General features: G+C 44.0%; 1 protein-coding gene across 11 annotated transcripts in view; it reads right to left on the bottom strand.

The window, feature by feature from the left end:
* Positions 1-20815, bottom strand: part of BLTP1 (bridge-like lipid transfer protein family member 1) — a 240840-nt gene that overhangs the window by 61824 nt on the left and 158201 nt on the right. For 10 of the 11 annotated variants that reach the window (XM_066573794.1, XM_066573798.1, XM_066573797.1 and 7 more), the window contains 8 exons: positions 18512-18562; positions 16887-17093; positions 10745-10983; positions 8370-8614; positions 4777-4882; positions 3590-3687; positions 1219-1404; positions 573-741 (listed from right to left, as the gene is read on the bottom strand). In XM_066573794.1, the coding sequence (XP_066429891.1) occupies positions 573-741; positions 1219-1404; positions 3590-3687; positions 4777-4882; positions 8370-8614; positions 10745-10983; positions 16887-17093; positions 18512-18562 (1301 nt within the window). The remainder of the gene's footprint in view (positions 1-572; positions 742-1218; positions 1405-3589; positions 3688-4776; positions 4883-8369; positions 8615-10744; positions 10984-16886; positions 17094-18511; positions 18563-20815) is intronic. The other variant, XM_066573788.1, reaches the window with a different exon arrangement.

Below are 20815 nucleotides of genomic sequence, written 5' to 3' on the forward strand. Positions count from 1 at the left end.
AGCGCTAGATTTACGGCATTTATATACAGCAGCAGTCATTTCAGTAGGCGCTGGAGGGAGGAAAGAGGAGGGGAGTTTTCCTTTTTCTTATTAAGAGTGTCCAGTGTCATGGCAGAGTCCCAATAAAATACTCTATTTTTATTAGTAATGAATAAAAACAGTCAGTACAAAGACCACCAACTCCAGCAGCTTATGCATTTCAGTAGTTAACCTTACTCATAGCCTGTGGTATGCTGGGACAAAACTTCCCAAAAAAGGCACCCAGCTTTTCCAAACACCACAGTTATATTACATTTATAGACAATGCTGTAAAAACAGGATGCAAATTACACAATACCTAGTAACATCTTCCAGTGAGGACTATATGAAAGCTGCCCCCCCCCCTCCCTCCCTCTCAAGTATATATTAGATGACACCTGTCGGATACTGCTATTATTAACCTGGTCAAGGTTTCTGATTTATCATCATTTTAGGGAAGCTCGTGCAGGTAACACCAATAGTTTTTTTGTTCACAGGTATTGAAATACTGGTGGTGAGCTAAAGGTAGAAAGAATATAGATTGGTAATACTACCTCTGTCAAAGGCCACAGGCTGTGCATAGACTATAGGTCTACTCAGAGTGATAAGTACTGCTTCTCGGCCCGTTGAACCACTGATTTCTTCCTGGAGTGCATTGCGCAAGCCAATACGAGTTTTAAAATACGCAACTTGATGAAAATCTGATCCAGCCTCTTCATAAACCTGTAAGGTCACAGCAAGTAAGGCAGAATATGTTAAGCTAAAGTCAAAGAAAATACAGCATGCAGTGTATACAACTGACGACCTGTCATCGGAAAGTCACAGAACACATTCATAGACAATGGAAGGTCAAAAGTATCAGCAGCCGTGAGATTAGGGCATTGGTTGCTTCAACGACCTCTCCCACCTGGGAAGGCCTTGTGGATCAGTGAGGGCAGTCACTGGAACAGACTATGGCAGTGGAAGGATTGGCAATGACAGCGATAATGCAGTTCTGGGCTTATGACTTTATTACAGAATCGTTAGCTATTGGCACGCTCTTTAGATCATTCTTTAGCCTGGATTAAATACGCAGCCCATGGCAGATTTCTAAAAGTATTCTAGAACTACCAAATACAGTTGTGTTTAACCACATTGTAGGATGAAACACACCAGAAGTCATGCTTGTTTTTTCAAATTAGAAAAGGAAAAGAAATTAACCTGATGCTTTACAATTTGTCCAAGTGCCAAATTCAAGTCAACCTGACACTTCCCAAAAAGTTTCAAATAGCTGCTGCTTCCGGGCAAGGCCTTTGTTTGAATCCGGTTTGACAACTCCAGTTCTATCAGTCCAGTCTCAAATCTCACCGCTCTCATGGATGGAGTAGTAGCTGTGACTTGAATGCCCTAGGAAGTAACATATAAACTAATTATGACAAAATATATACAGATCAGTGTTCACTGCTAAAACTCTGGCTTTCAGGTTACAAAAAAAGACTATAAAAATTATATAATAAGCACTGGTAATTCACCAAAGATGTACGATAGGGCACCCAAAACATTAAAAGGAACAATTTAAAGGGAACCTGTCATTTACTTTATGCTGCTCTCACTGAGGACAGAGCTGCTGATTCAAGTGGTGTGTCAATTATAGGGTAAAGTACTAGTAATTATTAGGCAATTATAATAGTACCAGTGTTTCTGTGTCTGCTACATGCATGTCACACAGACAGCACTGCTACATACATTGTTCATCCCATATAACAGGGATCAGGCAGCACAGCACTGGAGATGAAGGACCTGCGACGACGTCACCATGATGCTCCGCTGTGATCACATGACGGTGACGCTCATCCCGAGTGAATAATTTGCTTCCTGTGCCCCTGATCACATGACTGTGATGTCATCAAAGGTCCTGCATCGTTGTGCAGATTACGGACAGACTACAAGCTCCTTGCGGCCTCAGTTGCTATGGAATACTAACAAACACCTAGCCGGACAGCAACCGTGTGTGTACAGGACCTGTGATGATGTTAACGTCATGTGATCAGAGGAGCAGCATGTAATTCCCTCACTGGGGATGAAGGACCTTTGATGATGTCACTGTCATGTAATCAGAGGCGGAGCATTTAAGTCCCTCACAAACCCACTCACTACTCCCTCCACACAGACGGACAGGTCATTGTTAGTATTTTGACAGAGATTTTTAGGACCCTGCAGGTTGTTCTTGTAGCTCCCAGCAAAAAGTCCAGCTTATTCATGAGGTGCAGCTCTTCCAGCCCACCCATCCATCCTGACAGTCTTCTAGCCATTACATTACATACTGAGAAAACTGTCCATCAGGAATTTGTGAGCACAGATAGCAGCACCTAATGTAAAACTGGACTCCTTTCTTGCTGGGAACTCCAGGAACAAGTTGTAAGTTCTTAAAATCACCGAACTTTATCCCTTAAGTGACAGACCGCTGGAATCAGCACATCTTTAATAAAGTACAACACATTCCTTTTAAATCACCGAAAGGATCTTCCTGTTTAAGTGTACTGTGCAGCATAAATAATTTTAAGCATTTTTCTAATATAATTGATAGCTCTGTTCCATTGCATACTGAGGCAGCAGGAGGACAATCTATATTAACGTGAATGGGAGACGCATACAAATCTGCCCTCTAGTGGTAGCAAAAGACGGCTGAGATTTTTGAAAATGTCTGAGAGAAAAAGAGATTTAGCTCTGTTTCAAATAAACTAAAACTGAGCACTGTATACTTGTTCCTTTTATATAGGGAATCCACTCCAAATCATTTAGGCTAGGGCAATATGGTGACTTTGGTCAATGAACCTGGGGCTCATTCAAGTCCCGATTTTTATTCTGTCTATGGGTTCTGTTCAGCTCCATGTCTAAATTCCAGAAAAAAGCCAAACAAAACCACTAAACACCACCAATGAAACCTACTGAAATGGAGAACAATATGTCTAAGTTTTGTCAATTTTTCATTCGTGTCCGACATTTTGAGCTGCAAAGAACATGGTGGACCCAGTTATGGTGAGATAGGTCATTGAACGTGGTGGTGTTTTGAAGTTCCAGGACTATTTCAGGGCGTTGTCTAGCTAAGAGTGGTGTCTGATTTAGGATTCACAACACCTTATAGTTTCTTTACAAAGAGACCCACTGACATGCCTTTGGCAAAGCCTACACGTGAACATCATGATAGAAGGGTCACATTGTCAAGTAGTGACTGGAAATGCAGAAGCGCTACGCAAGTAACATGATGAGACTGCGACAGCCATGAAAAATACAAACCTGCTAGAATTGTGGTTGCAGATCACAAAATGACTTTTGAGCCCTTACAGCATGTTAACCTTCTACCAGTTTCTGATGGGTGCAACTCACAGCCAAATTACTCCCTAACATTTGACAGTTCTTTATTTATACATATACTCCTGATAAAATGGAGATAAAGGCGTCATTCACAAACATGAGCTGTAATATGAATATGGCACCCCTTGGCCTGATTGGCCCCAGAGGACACCATGTGGTCACAACTGCAACTCTTTTTGGCACGTAAGGTAAATGACATGAAAGTTAAAGTATATACCTTAAACTGCAAGTTGAGGGAATAAAGGAGGATTTTTGGTTTGTCTCCATCTGTAGTGCCATCGTGTTCATTCCAGAGAGGGATTGGCTGCTCTCCACCTGTAAGTAATGTTCATAATACATTATATGACTGGACTACTCATACAGCATCAAGGGTTTTATGGGGCATGATGGTTTTAGAAAATAAAGGTTATTCTTTATATAATGAAAAGAATTATAATTTTCCTATATACTTTTTGTATTATTTCCATATAGCTTGTGTCCCTTTATTAGGAACTTTCACTTCCATTGGATAAAAATATATTCTAGTCATGTGAAGATCACAAGTACTTGGCTCATTACAAGAGTCAGGTCTGATAACTCAGGGGTAAGCGCAGGGTATTTAAATGGGGTTTCCAACTGCATTAACATCCACGACAAAGATGGCAAAAAGTACCCTCTTATTGCCTTTCCATGCCCAATTATACTCGTGTGTAATAGATCACACTTTTTTATGTAGGGTAAGTTTAGGGGTTTGGGATAGTATTGCATGTCTGGAAAAGTCTAGTGCTTTCAGGCCTCATGTCCACGGGCACACATAGATTCCTAGCGCAGAATCCCGCAGCAGATTCAAGCCGTGCCTGCAGCCATGAGGCCTTAAAAGACATTTACTCACCTGTCCAGCTGCCCTGAGGGTCTTCTCTATTGCGGCCGGATCTTCTTTTTTCAGCATGGCGGATGCGCTCGGCACGCTGGCTGGCATGCTGCGCTTTTTTATTTTAAATCTCCAGCTTTCCCGTGGATCCGAGGCACGGGCGCAGCATCAGTTGCGTCTGTGTTGCGGATTGGACGGCTTCCATTGACTTTAATAGAAGTCATCCGTGCGGGAAACTGTAGACAGTTGTGCTGCACTGAGGAGCCCTACAAAACTTTTTAACTTGTTGCCAGTAAGCATGCCTGGTGCATTTCAGGGAGATATCCCGAAAAGCTTGCTGTAACATCATGTATTTTTGTTAGTCATTAAAAGCTATCCTATCTACAAGATGACTTGGTTTCTCTCACTGGGAACAATCACAGATGGTGCATTTACCTGCACATTAACAAATAGATTGTTTTTATATACAAAATATTACCTATCCTTCTTGGTTATGCATTCAGTGAGAACATGAGAAGAAACAGAAGCTGAAGTACACATGGTCACCTACATACCTGAGACTTTCTGTATGACTTCATTGACTTCTTTCATGAAGACTTTTTGCACAAATACCAAGTGGTTCAGTAGATCAGTAGTAAGATTGTGTTCAAAGGACCCAATCTGTCAGTGAGATGGACAGTTTATTAGTAATCAATGCTATTTATCACTAATCAGATCTCAAACTAAAGACATTTTTTTTTTTCAACAGAGATAGGAAAAACATAGATTCTGGTGATACGACACAGTCCAGTTAGATTTTTATATACACTTTTGAAGATTACAATGGTAAATCCATTTATAAGACCTCAAAATACAGTATTGCCATTTAACCCCTTAAGAGCTCATTAAAACAAACAAACAAAAAATCAATACTTGCCTATTCCTTCCCCGTTGGTCTTCTTACCGCATCTTCTTCTGGCTCCTCCAGTCCCCCCGGGTCACCTCACCTCCAGCCGGCCGCATTCTCCTCTTCCTGTTATGTAGCGTCCATTCTCGGCATTCTGTTTCCAGCTGGTCAGTTTATGTTACGTCACTAGTGATGTAGCTTTCACTGACGAGCATGGAATACCAAGCTATCACCGAGACTGTGCATGCGCACTGTCTCGCCATGAGAGTTCCTATACTATTGTTACTACACAGCGCGCATGCGCATTCTCTGCAACAGTATGCCATTTCCTGCTAGGCAGTGAACGCTACATCAGTGGTGACGCAGCGTACACTGACCTGCAGGAAGGAGACTGCCCGTGATTGGATCGAACATCACAGGAAGAAGAGGAACTGGCCGGCTGGAGGTGAGGTGACCCAGGGGACTGCAGGAGTCAGGAGAAGATCCGGTAAGAAGACTGAAGGGGGAGGAACAGTTAAGTATTGATTTTTAGTTGTTTTTTTTTTTTAAATGACAGAACGCCCTTTAAGTTGTATAACACAGATTGCAAAAAGTCAGCAGCACAACTTTATACCCAATACAATGGCTGTCCGAGTGCACGCTCTTTGTGAGGATTCAGACTCCATTGAATCCTTTTGCATAGAAGACTAACTTTGGAAGGAGCAGCACAAGCTGGAATCTTTCAGAGAACTTCTTTGTAGATCAAAATAGCATCTTTACTGCAAATTCCACTGACAGGACATGCAAGACGAGCGACGTTTTGACAAAAACCACAGATGCGGTCAGAACGTTGCTTGTCTTGCATGTCCTGTCAGTGGAATTTGCAATAAAGATGCCATTTTCATCTACAAAGAAGTTCTCTGAAAGATTCCTACTTATGCTGCTTCTTCCAAAGCTCCTGTATAGAACGCCTTTTAAAGGATGCGGCTTTAAAGGATGCCCCCCGTTTTTGGTTCCCCCTCCCCCTCTAAAAAAATCATAACTGTTACTTAACCATCTATATTGATGTCTGAGGGCTTGTTTTTTGTGAGATGAGTTGTGTTGTTCAATGGTATTATGTAATGTACTATATAATGTACTAAAAAAAGTTTTAAAAAAATTCTCAGTGAGGAGTAATGGGGAAAAAAAACAACTAAATTCCGCCATCTATTGGGTGTGTCTTCTTTCTACAGCGTACACACTGCAACAAAAATGACATGATCGCTTTATTCTGTGGGTCAGTACGATTTCTTACATACAGGAATACATACTTTTTGACCGCTTTTTATTACATTTTTTCTTGGATACAGAGTGACCAAAAAGAAGCACAATTCTGACTTTTCTTTTTTCTGACGATGGTCACTGTGTGGGGTAAATAATGCATTGCTTTGACAGATCAGACTTTTACAGACACAGTGATACCAAATAGGTTTTTTTGTTTTATTATTTAGATTCTTTTATTATAAATACAGCAAAAGGGTAAGAGGTTTAGGCCTCATGTCCACGGGGAAAATCAGGCCCGCCGGGGATTCTTCATGCAGAATCCCGCAGCGGGTCCCTCCTTTCCCGCGGACATAAGGCCTAAAAAGAAGAATTACTTACCTGTCCGGACGCTGCGGATCTTCCCTCTGTCGTGGCCGGATCTTCTTTCTTTGGCTCGGCGGATGTGCCGGCAGCGTGTCGCGCGATGCGCCGTGCACTTTATTCTTTTTTTTTTATTAACTCCTGCTCTCCCGCGCTGGAAAGCAGAAATTCAGCTGCCGCAGATCCGGACGGCTTCCATAGAAGCTTGCGGGAGACCCGCACTAAAATGGAGCATGCTGCGGGTGTTTTCCCGCACACGCAATCCGCGCCTCAGGGGAAAATGACATCCGCAGGTATTTATTACCTGCCGGTGTCCAATGCATCCCTATGGGGCGCGGATCATGCTGCGGGTGAAACGCTCCAGATTGTAAATTTTATTTTAGCCGTGGGCATGAGGCTTTAAACCTTTATTACTTTTTCTTTTATAGGCCATAGGTATGGTTTGATAGGCAATCTGCAATGGCAGCCCTGGGGCCTTTCAGAATGCCCACAGCTGCCATGGCAATCCACAATCTTATTACAAGGGGCAGTAGGGGACCCCCAAACGTCGATCCAGACATTTAAATGCTGTTGTCAGAATTGACAGCAGCATTTAAAAGGTTAACAGCTCCAATTAGCGACATGGCTTGTATGGAGCGGGATCCCCCTCTATACAAGCCACAAACCTGCAGGACTTAACTGTACGTCATTTGCGTTAAAAGGTTAAAGGAAACTTATTACGTTCATGCTGCCCAAAGCACAGGCAGCATCAACCTGGGACAGGGATGTACACTGCGCCCATATATATTTAATTCTGAAAAGTTGCAGTGTTTCAGAATAAACATATTTTGGAATTTGACTCAAAATGGCGCCCAAGTCACAGCGATGGTCCGTAACAGCCTTTCCTTGCCCTAATCATCTAGAGTGACAACTTTCTTCTCATAAAATATCAGGGAGAGGATCTGTCACTTTAGATGATTGGAGCATGGCGATGGCAGTGCGCCCCCCGGGGCTCAGAGCGCTGTTTCAAATCAAAATTCAAAGCATGTTTATTCTGAAATGCATCAGCGTTTCAGAATAAGACATAGATGGGCAAAATATACACACCTGACCTGGTTTTATGCTGCCCATGGTTCAGACAGGATGAACTTGGTGACCGTTTCCCTTTAAACAACGCAGATTCCGTACAGAAAATCTGTAACAAAGTCCAGTGCAAGACAGGAACAGAGTTTTCAAATACTCCTTCACAAATATTTTTCCGCTATGTGTTAGAGGGCATTCTGCAAATTTTCACTTCCCCTGCATGTCGATTATAGCACAAATGTCATCTTTTTCAACAAAGACTGTGAAATCTGCAGAAAAAGCATCATCAATCACAGGACTTTACATTAAGAATTGGAAAAAAAAACCAAAAACACCATACGGCAACTCGCCCTCTACAGCAAAATCAGTTCAGAGAGGAAACCCCAGCTAGAACATAATCAGAGGTGATACCAGAGACTCAGCTGATATGATAGCACTGCTGTATTTTGGCTTTATCCCTGTGATAGTGGGGTATTTAATCCCCTAGGCATTGGGGCCTATATGGGCTACCGAGCTCTGCAACGTTTGGTCTCAATCTTGTTGCCATTGGATTTACTACTGACGGACACTGTAGTGTAAGAAATGTTAACTTCTCACCTCAGCCACGCAACGCAAGTAGTTCCCTTGTAGATAGTAACTCTGCTTAGCAGGTAAGTCATCCATACTCCAAGCCTGATCTGAATAGTTGTCATGTTCTTCCATGATGTATTTACCATGCATTGTGACGGGAGGAAGATTCAGACTTGCTGATGGGGGAATGGTAGACATATCTGTAGAGGATACCTTTGATGTAAAACGTAGTCTGTGATTTGGCAGCTCAAATGTAAACCTTGTTTGGGCACCTGCAACAAAATCCAAGAAATACTTTAAACTGTGAGCATTTCAGAGATGTAGGCTTACACTAGTAGATGCCACACTTTTGAACCATGAATCTACAAAAAGAGGTCCTGGAGCTATAATTGTCAAATACCTATAATCATTGCTGACGGAAAGGAATTCTGTTATGGATTTGGCAATGCGTTGAATCTCTCATGGAATCTTATTAATTCTTGTTTGGTGTGGGTACAGATGATCATGATGTCATCAATGTAGCGGAAGTAAGCCAGTGGTTTGCTGGGGCAGGAGGCCAGAAAGTCACTCTCCAGTTTTGCCATAAAAAGGTTGGCATATTGCGGTGCCATTTTACTGCCCATGGCAGTTCCAGTGAATTGCAGGAATATCTCTTTGCCAAAGGAGAAATAATTGTGTGTAAGGATGAATCTTGTGAGTTGTAGCACTGCGTTAGAGGCGACCCCATTGGCCTCAAGGTGTGCCTGGCAGGCGGTCAGTCCATCTTCGTGTGGGATGTTGGAATACAAGGATTCCACATCCATAGTGGCCAGCATGGCGCCATTGGGGAGGGGACCTACGGTTGACAGTTTGTTCTTTAGGTCCGTGGTGTCTTGCAAGTAGCTGGTTGTGTGAGGATGAGGTCTCATCGCCACATGATTAATCACAGAAAGGGAGAATTACGTGTGGCCGAGCACTTCTCTAACCATGGACATGACATAGGAGATATGAGAGTTTTAATATTGAAGGGTGGCTTCAAGTCACAAAACCATAGAAGAATTTGGGAATATAAATTGATAACTTTTGACACGCAGAATACTGGGTTACATTATTCCCCAGGATTTATGCGTGAATGGGAGGTGTGAGACATTTATTGCACAGATAAGACTGCTGGCCTGGTGAACTCCTCAACAGTAATTCAGGGACCATAAACTTTCAATCCCTTATCAGTGTCTAGTTAAAAATGTTTGTGTACCTCTTGTAGCATTCCTGGCCTGACGACCCCCAACAGTAATTCAGGGACCATAAAACTTTCACACAGTTATCAGTGCCTAGACAAAAAAAAGTTTGTTTTCTGTTGCAGTATGTCTTAAGTGCAAACCAATCACATCCATGTCTGTGCCTACGACCTGAAGGTTGCAAGTTCGATCCCCGCAAGAGTCAGGTAGCCGGCTCAAGGTTGACTCAGCCTTCCATCCTTCCGAGGTCGGTAAAATGAGAACCCAGCTTGGTGGGGGGTAATAAGTAATAATTACCTGAAAGCGCTGCGGAATAAGTTGGTGCTATACAAATACCAAGATTTATTTATAAGTATGTATGTTATAAGTGTGTATAAATATGCATGCCTCTTGGGATCTATTCCATTTTTAGCCTGACGAAGAACCCGAGAGGTTCGCAAGCTCGCTATTACATCATGTATTTTTGTTAGCCATTAAAAAGTATCATATCTACAAGATTACTTGGTTTCTCTTGTTGGGAACAATCACATTTTGCTCTACTGGCTAACACGGTACCAAACCTTTGTTTTCATTAGCCTTTGTAAATACAGCCATAGGTGGTGTTTTTTGGATATACATTTTTTGTAGATTTTATCTACAGAGGAACCTAAGGGAAAATGCCAGAGGACGTGCCAATTTTGAAAATGGGGATCCACGGATCCAAAGAACACTGCAAAACGGAGAAGAAAAAAAGAAAAAACCTGCCATATTTGTTGTGCTTTTCATATTGTCTTACAGACCTACAAGTAACATCTTGAGGAGGCCTGTTTACCTTTAACAACAACAAAAAAAAAACAATTAAATTAAAAAACACCAAGAAGTGTTTGGCCAACAGCTACACTTTATGAAGTGTCTGACCAACTTAAAGAAAAGGCAGAAGGACGGCACAACAAAGCTAAAAGCAGTGGAATATATACCAGTCCAGCCAGCTACAGTATGTACAGGAGTTACACAGACTCCGCAACAACAACATACGAGAACATTTTATTAAAGACTATTTACAAAGTTACTTAGCTTTGTATTTAGGAAACATATGAACAATAAAAAAAAAAATCAGTGTAAAAGGTGTCCATATGTTGTAAGTAGTCTGTGAAGGCAAATTTGTATCTACTCTAAGAATTGATACAATTGTACTTCTATTAGTACCTGTCATGCCATGACTTCTCATTCTTCCCATTTTGTACTCTGCCTTAAGAGATGGCAGGAGTGCAGCTCCAATAGCAATCCCATCCAGCATAGCACTGAACTTCAAGACAATAGGCTTCTTCTCCAGGCCTTCTGGGAGCTGAGGAAACACATTGGTTTCAATAGGCGTTTGGTTGACACTAGTGGGGGTCTTTTCAGAAAGTAAAGGAGTGGCAACATCCTCTTTTGCAGGGGGCACTCTGTAAAAAAAAATGGCACAAAAGATGAATTAAGTAGACAATATTAACACATGTACCTCACTTCTATGCTGATAGGTCATTACTTGAAGCTACAGTCTTCTGACTTCTGAGAAATTACTGTTGTCACTAAAGGTTCACATCATGAATACAATAATGTTTCATCATCATAAACCTCACTGTGTTACAAGAACAATACTTTTTTCTGGAGAAAATGTTTGTGTTTCTTACTGAATATTGGGTGCAGATTCCAACTGTTAGGGCTTATTTACACAAGCATGTATCGGCCGGCGTTTTCACAGCCGGCCAATATACGCTTCCATCTAAGCAGCCCCCCCCCCCTTCCCTCCCCGGCTCTCTGCCTCTCTCCCCCACTCTAAGCGGTTTGCAACGGAAGTAGGCGGGATGGGGCAGAGCCAAACTCCCGCCCCTTGTCCATAGCCAGCAATGGGAGTGGGTGGGGCAGAGCTTAGCTCCGCCCCATTCCGCCCATTCCCATTGCAAACGCCAAACTGGAGGAGAGAGGCAGAGAGCTGGTGAGAGGACGGGAACGGGGGGGGGGGGGGGGGGGGGGGGGATAGGAACTGCTTAGATGGAAGCGTATATCGGCCAGCCGTGAAAACGCCGGTCGATACACACTCTGTAAATCTCCTCATAAGGAATTATTTACACGGCATTAAAACCCTAATAGAATAAATAAGTGTAGATTTAATTGCACTTAAATAGGTTTTAAATGACTTAAATGACAAAAGTCATGACCACGGTAAGCAATGGTACAGTGAACATAAAAGTGAACAACGAAGAAGTAGAGACGGTCCAAGATTTGAACTTCCTTGTATCCAAAATTGATTGCAACGGGCAATCTGGACCTGAGGTCAAAAGATGGATTACACTTGGTAGGAATGCAATGCAAGGAATGGAAACGATCTGGGAAAGCAAGGATATTGCAACAAAAACCAGACTGGCCAATGCAATCGTCTTTCCCATAATGACGTATGGCTGCGAAAGTAGGACGCTCGGGAAAATAGACATAGGGAAAATTGATGCGTTTGAACTATGGTGCTGGAGGAGAATGCTACAGATACTTTGGACTGCCATGACAACGAACAAGGTAGTGTTAGATCGCATCAAACCAAAAAATCACTAAAGGGCAAAATCATCAAACAGCGGCTCTCTTGTTTTGGACACGTGATTTGCGCTAACTCACTGGAAACAGTACTGATGCTTGGCAAGGTCAGTGGAAAGAGAAGATCAGGACGACAAAGAATAAGATGGCTAGATACAATCAAGGCCACCACGAATATGTCAATTGCCGAACTGAAAGAAGTGGTGGAAGACAGGAGTGCGTGGAGAACATTGATCCATGGAGTGACCGAAGGTTGGATGTGACTGAACGGATAATCATCATCAACAAATAGGTTTTATAAACATACTTATAAACAGCAAGTTCTGAATAGGGTAACATACAGTTATAAGCATGACAGTACATTACCAGGAGGCAGATGTATATACACAGAACGTCCATAAGTGGCATGAAAATATAGACAGTTAGATGCAACATTTGTATAAGTCACTTATGGAATACTCCAGCAGTAATCAGCCGACATCGCAAGCATCCACTTTCCTTCATACTGTTTTTCAATAGCACGCATGTCCTGGTGAAATCTTTCCTCATGCTCATCTCTCCAGGGAGTGGTCACAGTGCGAGTGCATGAAATGTACTTTGAGGGACATGCTGCATCCCAAATATTTGTACGATTTCAACATGTCGGTCACAGTCTGTTCAAAGTCGTTTGATCTCCGTTTCCCCACAAATTTGTCTGTCACATCCTTGAATGCCATCCACGCAGATTTGTCTTTGCACTCATTGATTCTATTGTCACATTTAGATGGTTTTGATAAATAAGGCCCGCGCTTTTAATGGTCAATATACTGTAACAAAATGTTGAATATCCTACTTTCTTTTCCTTTCAAATAAGTGTTTATTTGGCGAAAAAGCATGTAACAATAATCAAGCCAGAGAAGCATCGCATACATTAGTACAATCAATACGTATACATAGTTATTGATGCGCCCATTCTCCCACTCCACTCCCTCTCCTCCGTGGAGTTCATTACTGGCCTGCCTCCGCCCAACCTTTTTCTTTTAACTAACAGAAGTCGATCCCACCTCAGGGTAGGGGTCCGCGAGGTGGAACAGAAAGCGACAAACGAAGAAGAGTTTAACGAGGGTGAGGCTCCTAGGAGCCCATAAGGGGATTGGGGGGGGAGGGGGATGGGGTGTGGGTGGTCCGGGTAGTGGGTTATGCTCGCCTGTTGGGTACCAATTTGCGCAAGCCTTATGATCTGGTTTGGCAACTCCACGAGCGGGTGGGTTCCGGTATCATCATAACTGAGATCCCCTGCGTCAGAGGGAGAGCGACATGGCCCGTTCAGCTCGCGGGAGGCTGTCAGGGTACTGGGTGCTTACGACGCATTTGTTGTCCTGGAAATCCAGTCCCCCAAGCCTGGGGACAACCTAAAGTCTAACCATGGCCTCCATGTTGCATAAAACTTCTCCACCGTAGCATCCTCCTCTGCCCTCATCTCCTCGAATCTGGCCAGCGTATTCACTGCCTCGACCCAGTGGGTCTTAGTGGGGCTCGTGGTGTCCCGCCAGAGCCTTGGAATTATCTGCCTCACCGCCAGTATGAAAAATCTCAATAAACCCTTTCTTACCTGGGCGATAGGTCCCTGGAACATGGACAGTAGGGCCAGCTCAGGCGAGAACACCACGCCTGCCCCAGATAGGTTATTGTATAACTCCTCCACTTCCTTCCATAGTGCCGCCACCGGGGGGCATGCCCACCAAATATGCACCATGTTTCCCTGTCCGCTCAGACATCTCCAACAGTGGGGGGAGGACTGGGGAAACATTTTGTGCATTCTGTCCGGCGTGGTATACCAGTGAGACAGGACCTTATAATTTAGCTCGTGCAACCTGGAATGCACCATTGCCTTGTGCGTTAGAATGAAGGACCTCTGCCATTGTTCTGCAGAGAAGCTTTTCCCCAGTTCGCCCTCCCACGTTCCTGTAAACGTCGGGGGTTCGTCCCCCATCTCACGTTCCAGCATTAACCTGTATAGTAATGAGATAAGATGCCCAGTAGATTCAGGTGACATGCATAGTACCTCAAAGGGTGTGAGGGCTTTAGATAGGTTCAAGCCGGGTGTCAGGGAGTCCAGCGATCCCCTCAGTTGTAAGTATACCATCCAAGCTCCTGGCGGAATCCTGGACTCCGCGAAGAACTCTGCCAGCGGCTTTATCCCCCTTTGGCTTGTCACATCTCTAAGACGTGGAACTTGTATTGCTGGGGTCAGCAGCAAGGTTCTGTTCGTCACAAAAGCCTTGAATTGGGGGTTAGCTAAAATAGGGGTAAGAGGACCCGGAATTGAGACCAGCCCATCTCTTCTAGCAAAGCCCGACCAAGCCTCCCCCAGAAGCCTCAGTAGGGGCGACACTCCGGGATAGTCTCTGATCAGGCCGCCCGGGACCCAAAACATCCCCTGGGTCAGGCCTGGATCCGAGTCAAGTTCCATTTTGACCCAAAGTTTGGACTCGCTATGTTTGAGGAGGTCGAGGACGCACTTCGCTATATTAGCCTTGTAGTATAGGGTGAAGTCCGGTAGCCCTAGGCCTCCCCTGTCCTTGGTCCTAACCAGCGTGCTCTGCTTCAGTCGGGGCCTGCGTCCTCGCCAGACAAATTTGGTGATTAGGGAGCGCAGGTGCAGCAGATATTGTCTATGCAGTCGGATGGGGAGGGCCTGGCATAGGTAAAGGAACCTTGGGAGCGACACCATCTTGACAGAGTTAATTCTACGGCTCCAGGACAAGAACAGGGGGTTCCAGTTGTTCAAGTCCTTTTCCAGGTTCTCTAGAAATGGTTTGTAGTTTAAGATAAATGTGTGCGAGGGGTCTACTGGGAGCTGAATGCCCAAGTATTTTATGGCTTTGCTTTGCCATTTGAATGGGAACTGTTTTTTCAACCTGAGTTCCTCTGCCTGGGGGATTGAGACGTTCAGTATCTCTGTCTTCTGGAGGTTGATTTTAAAGTTACTTTTATCGCTGAACCTATCAAATTCCCTTAAAAGGACCGGGATACCAACACTCGGGCAGGAAAGGTATATCAGGAGGTCATCAGCGAACAGGGACAGTTTGTATTCCGCGTGCCCGACCCTGACGCCCCTAATGGATTCGTTCCCCCTAATAGCATTGGCCAACGACTCCATTGTTAAAATATAGAGGAAGGGTGACAGCGGGCACCCCTGCCTGGTTCCGTTGTGAATGGGGAAGGGATCTGATAGTACCCCATTAACCCTTACCCTGGCCGTTGGGTCCTTATACAGAGCCATTATACTCTCTCTCATTCGGGGTCCCAGGCCCACGTGTCGCAGGGTGGCCTCTAAGAAACTCCATCTTACTCTGTCGAAGGCCTTTTCGGCATCGACGGCCATGAGACAGAGCGGAATCCCCGCTTCCCGGGCCCTCGACATTAGGGACGTGGATTTAATTACGTTATCTCTACCCTCCTTCCCCGGAACGAACCCCACCTGGTCCCTACGGATTAACTTCAGGATGAAGGGTTGCAGCCGGGTCGCTAACAGTTTGGCGAATACTTTAATGTCGGTATTAATGAGTGAGATGGGCCTATAATTGCTGCAAACTGTCAAGTCTTTTCCCGGCTTGGGTAAGACCACAATGTGAGCTTGCAGGGCCTGGGCTTGGAAGGGACATCCCCTGTTTACTGCGTTGAAAGCTCCCAGCATCAGCGGGGAAATTCCTTCTTTAAAAATTTTATAGAATTTAGAAGTGAACCCATCAGGGCCTGGACTCTTGCCCGTTTTGAGTTCTTTGATTAATCCGGAAAGTTCCGGCAGCGAGAAATCCTCCTCTAGATCGTCAAACACAGCTGAGTCCATGGCAAAGCTGTTAAGGTATTCCCGTGTGTCTTCCTCCCCTGTGTTATGTACTGTCTCGGAGCCCTGTTTCAGGTTATAAAGATTATTATAGTATGACCGAAATACCTCCAAGATCTTGGAAGTGGCGTGCACTACTCCTCCTGATGCCTGTATTTTGGGAATGTGAGTCATAGGGGGTCTCGGGTGTAGCGTCCTAGAGAGCCACCTCCCGCACTTATCGCCAAATTCAAAGGCGCTTCTGCGCATTCTATCTCTAGCTCCTAGGGATTTTTGGTCTAAAATTTGGAGAATTTGGTGCCGAATCACAGAAATTTCCGCTTTTATCGCGTCCGAGGGGTGCCCCTTGTTGAGGGCTTCCTTTATGGCCAGATCGCCCAGGAGGTTTTGCAACTTGGCGGCTCGATCTTTCTTGAGGCGAGCACCGTGGGAAATGAAAACCCCTCTTAGGACGCACTTAAGGGCTTCCCACTTAACCGGGAGACTTGTTGTGTCGTTTCTGTGGTTCGCCTCAAAGTCTGATATTGTTTTCTTAATTTCCTCGACGCAGAGCGAGTCGTTAAGAAGATTCTCGTTGAGTCTCCACCTGTTCGAGTGTGGCCGTCTACCCATGTCTGTTAGTTCCCCGTATATTGGGGCGTGAGAATATCCTACTTTCTTATGAGGTCTATAAACTTTTTTTTCTTCTCATCTTGCCTGTCAATCTTAGTTGCCATATTTGGATTCAGCACCCTGAATGTAGGTAAGAAAAGGGATTTTTCAACAGCAAAATATACTCTTGTAACACAGTGAATTCAAGGTGAAATATATGACATAACATCACTGTTCCGGATAGATATTGGAAGGAGACATGTCATTACTGTCTCTCAGACAATTTATTTTTCTGCACAGTATCCAAAGACCAGATGAGGATGAACACAACTAATTTCTAATGCACATTCCCTGACTCACACTGTCGATGGCTGCCGGATGAGATCAGAGATCTGCTTTGAGAGCTGGTGCGAGCTGCGGACCATCATGCTGTGCAGAGTCGCTGGGTGCTGAGGAATATTAATGCTGATTGCTCCTACTTTGAACACCGCAGCGTTGCTTGTCCTCAGGCCTCTTTGAGCACTATAAAGGGCCTGAGATTTTGCAATGCTGCATTTTACCACAGTCCTGAAAAAATATAAAATAAAGACAGATTAAAGACCTTAACACTAACACCGACTCCTTGTATATATGTCACAATGAAATAAGGGGTATACTTTCACATTGAAACATGCATTATTGGTAGTCATGCTCTTGTTCTCCTGGTGCGAGACATGACGCAGGGGTGCGGAGCGTTTTACAGGAAAACTTGCAATTACACAAGTATTTCCTGCACATGGTTATGGACTCACTTTATGTGACTTGTGGGGGAAGAGAAGACGCGTATACAGAATATTGTATTTTATCAAACAACTGGATGTCCAATTTCTATCTAGTGTCCTTATGCAAAGCCGTTCATTTCTCAGGATCCATAATTAATGACGTGGCCTCACAGAATATGTACTTCTGTCTAACTTCAAGCATCGCATAGACAAGTGGATAAAATGAGTGCAATTTCACAACATAAACCATTAATAAAAAAAATAAAAATAAAAAAAAAGTTTGTATGGCGACTTTCCTGATATCTAAATTAAATCTGTGTCCAAGTTTTCCAAACTCATCATATCTACTAATATGGTTTTATAAGTGGAAGAGCGGGCTAATTTCACATTTGCTAAATAAACTGAAATCTAGAGATGAGCGAACGTGCTCTTTTAGAGCAATTACTCGAACGAGGATCTCTTTTTTTCAAGTAACTGCCTAAACGAGCAAAAAGATTTGGGGGGCACCAGGGGTGGAGAGAGAGAGCGAGAGCAAGCAAGTTTCCCCCTGTTCCCCCCTGCTACCCCCTACTCCACCCCAACACCCCCCCGAATTTTTTTGCCCAAGTAGGCAGTTACTCAAAAAATGCTCGTTTGAGTAATTGCTCTAAACGAGCATATTCGCTCATCTCTGCTGAAATCCCTTGTAATCCAAGACAACCCCAACTAAAGTTTCTTTATTTGCAGATAAAGTTTACAGATCACACACTTTATGTGGGGGTCCACAAAACCCTCACCGATATAAGATAGGCCACAACACTTCACAAACAAAAAACGTCTAGCATTCTAAGTGAATCACCAATAAACAAACTGCAAAGGGTGGTTCTACCACTTAAACAAGGGCAAAAGAATAGGATGTGCTATAAATGTATGATCAGCAAGGATTAAAGCACGGGACCCCCACTGGGCTCAAGAATAGGGGTCCTGTACTTGCATTTAATTTTTAATTATAGATTGTATTTTTTTGTTAATACTCACCTAATCCCAACGTATTTTTCCCAAATCTCCTAGAAATCCGAGTCTATTATGTGCATGTGATACATTAATATATCACTGTATCTACCTGTATGGGCTAAACTGTTACATGCACAGAAATAAACCTCCAAAACAACGAGTGGAACTTAGTACTAAAAATCATCACATCACAAGATCACAACAACTGAACAAGGAATAATCAGGACATACAGAAACTCTTGTTTGGCTGTGCTTGTTGGAGATGTAGGAAAATCCTCCAATCTAAAGATGAAAGTTCAAGAGAAAGCAAGAAGAAAACAAAAAAGAAATCAAAGAAAGATCAAACAGCCATGCAAAACCACCTGGAAACAGTACTGTAAGCCCGCCAAGGTGACTTTAACGGGGCGCAGATCAGACAGGCACAAGATCATTATTTTACATGTTCTACAGCTACATGCCTAGACTATTAATCCAAATAGGTGTCCCAGTAACTACAGTAGATTTTAGGTGTTAGGCCGGGCTCCCACAAGCGTAATTCCATTGCGTATTACGCACACATAACATGTGGTGAATGGAGTCAAAGAAAGTACATTGATCCATGTATCCTTGTGTATACTCACTGTGTATAATACACACGTAAAAAAAAAAGGAAAGCGGCGTGTTCTGCTGTAGATTGTATCACGCGCCATAGAGCCCTATAGGTCTCTATGGGTGCTTATGAAAATGTTGCACATACGCAATTACATTGCAGGAAGAGGTGCAGAACAGCACATGATCACAATCACAGTGATCGCAGCTCCACGCGCCAGTAAAATGTTGTATTTTATGTGAGTCCAGCCTTAATGTTACAATACTTTCACTGACAATCTATACAAAACCAAGTCTCTATTTAATTACAGTGATCCAATACAATCATGGTAAACTTCCAAAATACATGGACTTGGAATCTCAAGGTAAAGATTTTATTTTTATTTGAACACTAAAGGCCTCATGCCCACGGGCATAATTGAATTGTGGTTCACCCGCAGTTCAATATGCCCATAGACAAGAATAGGGCATCCGTAGGTAATTAACTACCTGCGGATGTCATTTCTTCCTTGCATGCAAGTCGCATCAGCGGGGAAAAAAAATGCAGCATGCTCCATTTTCTGTGGATTCTGCCACAGACGGCTTCCATTGAAGTCAATGGAAGCTGTCCGATCCACAGCACACCCACAGCTAACACTACGGACGTGCCACGGGAAAGCACGGCCGGGGTGCCCGCACACTTTGCAGTGCAGAAGAAAAGAACATCTGGCCGGGACGGAGAAGACCCGCACCGCTTTCGGACAGATGAGAAAATGTCCATGGTTTTAGGCACAGAAGGATTCCGCTGCGGGTTTCTGCACTTGGTATCCGCAAGTGCCCGTGGACATGAGGCCTAAAAGTAGTGAATGCTGTTTTAAATACTTAAAGGGGTTGTCCCGAGGCAGCAAGTGGGTCTATACACTTCTGTATGGCCATAATAATGCACTTTGTAATATACATTGTGCATTAATTATGAGCCATACAGAAGTTATAAAAAGTTTTTTACTTACCTGCTCCGTTGCTAGCGTCCTCGTCTCCATGGTGCCGACTAATTTTTGGCCTCCGATGGCCAAATTAGCCGCGCTTGCGCAGTCCGGGTCTTCAGCAGTCTTCTATGGAGCCGCTCGTGCCAGAGAGCGGCTCCGTGTAGCTCCGCCCCGTCACGTGCCGATTCCAGCCAATCAGGAGGCTGGAATCGGCAGTGGACCGCACAGAAGAGCTGCGGTCCACGAAGACAGAGGATCCCGGCGGCCATCTTCAGCGGTAAGTATTGAAGTCACCGGAGCGCGGGGATTAAGGTAAGCGCTCCGGTAAACTTTCTTTACTTCCCTGCATCGGGGTTGTCTCGCGCCGAACGGGGGGGGGGGGGGGGGGGTTGAAAAAAAAAAAAAAACCCGTTTCGGCGCGGGACAACCCCTTTAATTTTTAAGACTGAAACCTGAAGCACGCTGTTAATTCCATCACTGAAGGGCACGATTGCTTTTTCAATGGCTATGTTGAAAAAGGGGAATTTTTTCTTACCGATAATTCCCTTTCTGGAAGACATCATGACAGCATACGCTGGAGGTTGCTCACCTGCTGACCTGAAGGGACAGGAAGAGGCAGAATATAAAAAGCACCTCCCCTCCACCAACACCAGTGCGTTCCAAATGACCACAGTGACCAGTTACTTAACCAGAAGGTGTGTTTTTATTGACATCACACACCTCAGAAAACAAAGTTAAAGCATACACATTACCTCATGTGTTGGACAAACTAGGGTAACCATGTTGGTAAGGGGGGGAAAAAAGCCCGTATGCTGTCATGATGTCTTCCAGAAAGGGAATTATCGGTAAGAAAAAATTCCCCTTTTCCCCATGACATCATGACAGCATACGCTGGAGGAATACCAAATAAGTGGCATGGGCTTTTTAGGGAGGGATTACGGCTTGGAGCACCTTCCTACCGAAGGATGCGTCCTGGCTATAT

The sequence above is a fragment of the Eleutherodactylus coqui genome, chromosome 7, assembly GCF_035609145.1.
Source record: "Eleutherodactylus coqui strain aEleCoq1 chromosome 7, aEleCoq1.hap1, whole genome shotgun sequence".
Lineage (NCBI taxonomy): Eukaryota > Metazoa > Chordata > Amphibia > Anura > Eleutherodactylidae > Eleutherodactylus > Eleutherodactylus coqui.